The sequence below is a fragment of the Homarus americanus genome, unplaced genomic scaffold (genome assembly GCF_018991925.1).
Source record: "Homarus americanus isolate GMGI-L3 unplaced genomic scaffold, GMGI_Hamer_2.0 scaffold27247, whole genome shotgun sequence".
Taxonomy (NCBI): Eukaryota; Metazoa; Arthropoda; class Malacostraca; order Decapoda; family Nephropidae; genus Homarus; species Homarus americanus.
The window spans coordinates 105,409-110,880 of NW_024742868.1; the positions used below are offsets into that span (position 1 = coordinate 105,409).

The 5,472-nt window shown below is 39.3% G+C and overlaps 1 protein-coding gene across 2 annotated transcripts; it reads right to left on the reverse strand.

Moving 5' to 3' along the window:
* Positions 1–336: 336 nt before the first annotated feature.
* Positions 337–5,045, reverse strand: LOC121877065 (gamma-butyrobetaine dioxygenase-like). 2 transcript variants are annotated; one of them, XM_042382690.1, is made up of 10 exons: positions 4,889–5,034; positions 3,947–4,015; positions 3,565–3,700; positions 3,238–3,431; positions 2,903–3,034; positions 2,432–2,625; positions 2,025–2,130; positions 1,557–1,771; positions 1,307–1,467; positions 337–1,183 (listed from the first exon to the last, which is right to left on the reverse strand). In XM_042382690.1, the coding sequence occupies exons 4-10, from the start codon at positions 3,355–3,357 to the stop codon at positions 1,029–1,031; spliced, it is 1,083 nt and encodes a 360-aa protein (XP_042238624.1). In that variant the 5' UTR covers positions 3,358–3,431; positions 3,565–3,700; positions 3,947–4,015; positions 4,889–5,034; the 3' UTR covers positions 337–1,028. The 2 variants fall into 2 exon arrangements, with proteins under 2 accessions (XP_042238624.1, XP_042238623.1); XM_042382689.1 differs by lacking the exon at positions 3,947–4,015 and having other exon boundaries at positions 4,889–5,045.
* Between the last annotated feature and the right edge of the window lie 427 nt (positions 5,046–5,472).

Genomic DNA, 5,472 nt, shown 5'->3' on the forward strand with positions numbered 1-5,472 from the left:
TTATTAAGTCGAATCTAAAAGTCCCAAAAACTCGAAAAATATAAATTTACGCGTTTGTTTTTTGCATATCTCCCTATATAAATATCAGTATAAAGTACCATGGTCGACCTTTCCGAATCTTAACTCTATTTCGTTCCTGAATGACAGCTTGACTCACTCACTCACCCACCCACCCACCCACTGCATGACCTTCACCAAGGCGTCGTGACCCCTCATAAGGGTAACTCATCGCGGACGTTAATGACTTGTTACCACGTGTTCACCTCTATATTGCTTTAAACTTCACTTTTTATGTTTAATAATAAGGGAAAAACAGGAGTTAGTAATACGAACAAATATGGAAAATAATTTATTAATTCTGTATTAACAATTTTGTTTTAATAATATATAAATCTCTAAACACGTACGAATTAATTAACATAAGAAATAAAAAAGAGTCACTTAAATACAACAATAACATTCGATTACAATGTGAAAATAAAAAAATAGATGATTATCTTTTATGTTTAAGTTATAATATAAGTAATATATGGTCACTTATATTATGTGGCCGATGATACACACAGCGTCACTGGTTGTTTACTTATAACCACTTAGAGGTTAAACAGTAATTAAGTGCTTATTGAAGGCATATACTGTACAGCATACGTGTTGTGTACAGTAAGTGAGGGTTAAGTTTGTATACGATAATTATGGTTAAATATTTGCTTAAATATAAATACGGAGAAGTGTTCGGATATATAGATAAATGATGATAAATGTAAAACCTAATAATAAATCAAACATTATAAAATGAATCACGTGGAAAATGTTTGTATATGATTGTTGAGCATGAAAATGTACGTGAAAAATTATGCATGAAATATGATGAATATTATTATCAAAATATATAGATTAACAAAGAATATATGTGGTAAAATACGCAAAATGAAATTTGATTTTTTTCAGTCCTTCAGTTCACAACAATTGTAGACTCCTGTAAGGTGCATGACGATCAACAGCAACGGGACACTTATTGAAGCTTTGTTTTACACGAAGAGTCCAAGTTTCTCCTGAAGGCGACGTCGGCGGCAGAGAGCCTCGTCCCAGTCCAGGTAGGAAGACTCAATGTGTCGCGGACTGAAGTCCTCATAGCCCTCACGACCATGTAGGCAGCGTATGTTGTCCAGCGTCATCATGTCACCTGACACAACCAAACGTACATCACGTTAATTAATATATCTAATACCCGTAATATAATGGTAAGTCAATAAACCTTGTAATGTTATCAAGATAACAGTTGTAGACACTCGTGGCCATAACTCACCCGCCTCCATCTTGAACCTGATGGCATTGTCGTAGAGGATGTCGTTGAAGAGCTTCAGGGCAGCGTAGAATTTCTTGACCTTGTGGGAGGGAAGGTCGAGGTAAGAGTGACGGACGCCGTTGTTCATTGCCACACACACGACTTCGTTGTCGTTGTTTAGCCTGAAGGAGGAGACGAAAATATAGTGTGAGAACAGTTGTGTGATGATACATTGATCACGGGTTGTTGTACACACAAGAGATCAACTCACGTTATTATCGGCCTCTTGGATATCTTAAAGAAGCTCTCCATCTCCCAGGGGAAGTTAGCGTGGCCCTTGTCCCAGAAGTAGGCGTCGGTGGTGGTCAACACCTGGAAGGCCTCTGGGTGGTCCCTCCTCAGGCACTCGGCGGCTAAGAGACCATCGCTGATGACGCTCTCACCTCCCTTCCCCTGGTGCTGCATCACGCACTGGATGAAGATGATCTGCAACACAACAACTTTATAACTTGCAATAGGAGTCAACATTATAGAGTAACTCTTGTTAAAAGATATTGAGGTTTGGTGTCACGTATGATCAATTATAAAATGTTTCCTGACTTATCAAACAGTAAACACCAAACACTATGAACTCGACCAAACTACTGACAGTTATGAAAGTTCGGGTTGCCTAAGAAATGTCTCGATATATTCAAAGCTGATGAGGAGCAAGTACTGTAGCTGGTGAGCCTCAACTTACCCCGGCCATTTGCTCATACTGGGCTAGGTCGTTGTGCATGCCCAGCTTAACGTTGGTGAAGGCGACGTTGTTGGTGTTTTCTCTGTTGATGACTGGTGAGTGAGGTCTGAGGGGACGAAAAACAATATTTTTACTCTTAATCGTTAACTGTTAATGATGTAAAGTGTAGCGTAAAATATTCATGCTATTTAAAGTCTCATAAACATGTTCACGTAGTTTTCATTACAGAACCTGGAAACTAAATTTTATATCACGGGTAATTTTTCCCAACAAGAAAGAAGTATTGAGACTGTGAATAAATGGAACAATACGTGAACACAATAATACAATACTTAATGTTCTTTTGATCATCTAACTTGAAATTTGGTTTATCTTGTACAACATGAGAACAGTGACTGGCCACTGACCCGTAGTGGGACTGCTTGACGAAGGCGATGTTGTTGATAAGGTCAGGTCCGGCCACGTCCCTGTTTGGTGTGTTCTTCACTAAGGCGGATCCCTTCGTCTCCATCGTCAGTAGCCAGTCCAGCAGCACCTTCTCGTCCTCCATCAGAGTCTGGTAGTCGAACTCTGCTGGCTTGTGCTCCACACCCCATGGCTCCTGAGGGTGCGGGAAGGGGTTAAGGATCACGTCAAAACAGGATGATGAAGAATGTCGATAAAAATGACAGATAAATAAGTTATTGAATACGTGAGCAGCTAAAATTACTGTTTAGATCAATAAATAAAGTATTTAACGGAGGGATATAGTAAAGCCTGTTCAGGTAAAAGGTAACTAATTAGTAGAAAATAATTGTGATGTGATTATCGGTATAGGTAACATTTTTAGGTATATAATTTTTCAGAGACTCAGTACAGGTGAGGGTGCCAACACTCACCCTGCTGAGAGCGTATCTGTTACGCTGCTGTGCTCGAGCGGAGGTCGTAAAGGCTCGGTCATACAGCCACTCTGCTGTGAACTGGCTGCTGTGACCGTCACTCCACTCTATCTCCACCCCGTCTTCACTTTCCTGCAAACAATAATAATTATCTCTACAACACTGACAGCATCTCTCATCTTTACTCTGTATAAGTAGAGGAATATCAAGTAAATATCAGTATTACATGTGCACATAGAAGAGCTCCATATATACAACCGTAAGCTAGTACACAAAATTCTTATATTACTGGAAGGAAGACAGGTAGAATCAGGTGTCATTGTCAGTGGTGTTACCTGAACTTTGGTGGCGTGGACGTTGACGTCGAGGTCCTCCAAGAGGAAGCTCCTCCCCAATGCCACGGGATTGTAACACTTGGAACATTGACAGTTGTCACGGAGCCACACGTACGGCATCTGGCTGGCACTCCCGTCACCGAACTTGACGTTGAGGCCCTCCTGGTCCGGTAAAGACGCCACCAGGTCGGTGGCTGTAGGGGCAACAAATTTATGTACACCACCTCTGTACTGCCTCAATAAGGGCGTTTTAAAACGATATCATAAACAGGGAAGAAGAACAAATGTATCATTTTGGGTATGTGTGGGAGACGAGAGAAGACCTACCTGAAGGTGTGATTCCCTTGAGGGCGGGAGAGCGAGCGGCACCTGAAACAGGACTCTCCTTGATGGCCACTTGCTGTCTGGCGCAGGACACGAGGCTCAGACCCCGCTTGTTACAGTTATTACAGTTCCTCCTCACCTGTGAACACAAACAAGATACATAATGAGCACCTTTGTTGTCGTGTTTCAGTCAGCAGAACAAATGTTAATCAATCAGAGCAAAAATAGCATGACCAACTAGAGTACTTAAGTCTAAATGACTTTATCAATGACATTTTAAATCTGTAGTGATACAGAAGCATGTAGTAAGTAAACAAGAAGCGTAGCAGAACATAGAGTGTAATAAACAAGTGTTATCATGCAGACAGTTAGTAAATATTATAACCTGTGATCGACAGGTTGTCTCTTGGCTCTTGCATCTTCAAGTCTTCTCTCTTCTTGTCGACCAACATATCTGTCATAACAAAAGTGTCGTTCATATGAGGTGGACACACAGTGCCTCTTTGCCATATTGGCAACAGTGGCAACTTAGAAATACTGTCATTAACTGAACTCTCCTAATAGTTGTAATTAAAGGTTAACAGTGTTAACTAGTACAGTTAAGGTAATCTAACATCAGCTTCACTAATGCCACTGTTGAAGATTAACTTTCTATCAACACCGTTAATGAATAAAAGTTATCACCTGTGTAGAATTAAAGTTATTAATTATCTTTCCACTAAATACCAAGACTGGTTATTAGCCTCATCTACTGTAGCATAGTTATGGTTAAATAAAATCGTCTACACTAAGAAACTAATGAGTAATATTAACTACACTTTTTACTAGCAGCACCACCTATTGACAGTTTTAAATAACTAATAATAGATAACAAAACATTAACTATATTTAACTAAAAAGTTAATAACTAAGAAGTTAATGAAGTGCTAACATCATCTCCACTAACTGATAAAACTAAACACTTTATAAAAGTTTTAATCCTATAAAAGACAATTTGACATGAAAATGTTTATATAATTTCATAAACTATGTATATAAAATACTTTATAAATTAAAGATTAAAGGGATTCTAAATAGAGAATTCTAAATTTAAGTTTGCATAAGAGTAAATACGTTTGGGAGTTAGAATATTAATCTACGAAGAATAGAAGACGTAGGAAATGGAAATTTATTAAAAGAAAGTTATGGAAATGGTACAATAAGAATAAAAACAAATAATTTATTATTGAGATAAAAAACAAAGTAATTTGGTTCACTAAGATGATGAAACAAGACGTGCTATTTACTGCTCTAATACCGGAAATAATAACAAAGATTTACTTCATACCTGTTGATGGGTGACAGTCCTCATAGCTGCTGCTCCAGAGAGCACAAGACGAGAATAACGCTGGCAAGACATGATTGTTGTTGTGGTAGTGATGGTGGTCTCCGGAGAGCTCCTTGTCTTACCTTCTCTTATTAGTCAAGCAGAAGGAATGATAGTTCACGCTGGATCACCCCATTTTATACAGAAACATGGCGGCTGAGTTGCCATGTTTGAGGTCTCCGTGAGGTGTGCTGCTGCGTCTCCCGTTATTGTTATTTCTTTTAACTTCTACCTCTTTTCGGGAGGTTCTTAGAGAGGCCTATCACTATTGAGGCATGAACGTTATGTGGATAAAGAGAACTGTTGTAAATATAAAGAAGAGAAAAGTCATTTTATGTTCAGCGTCACTACAAGGTTGTGCTGTCATTTGTGTGAAATGATACGATGATTTATGAATCAACGCTACACATGAAGAGGCCTGCCCCTTTGGTTCTAGATAGTGGTTTCCCTTCCACTTACAACGACAGGAGAAAGGCGACGTCCTGGCGTGGAGGGCAGTGACTCCTCCCTCCCACACACATGTACATAGTGTACAGTTTCTCACT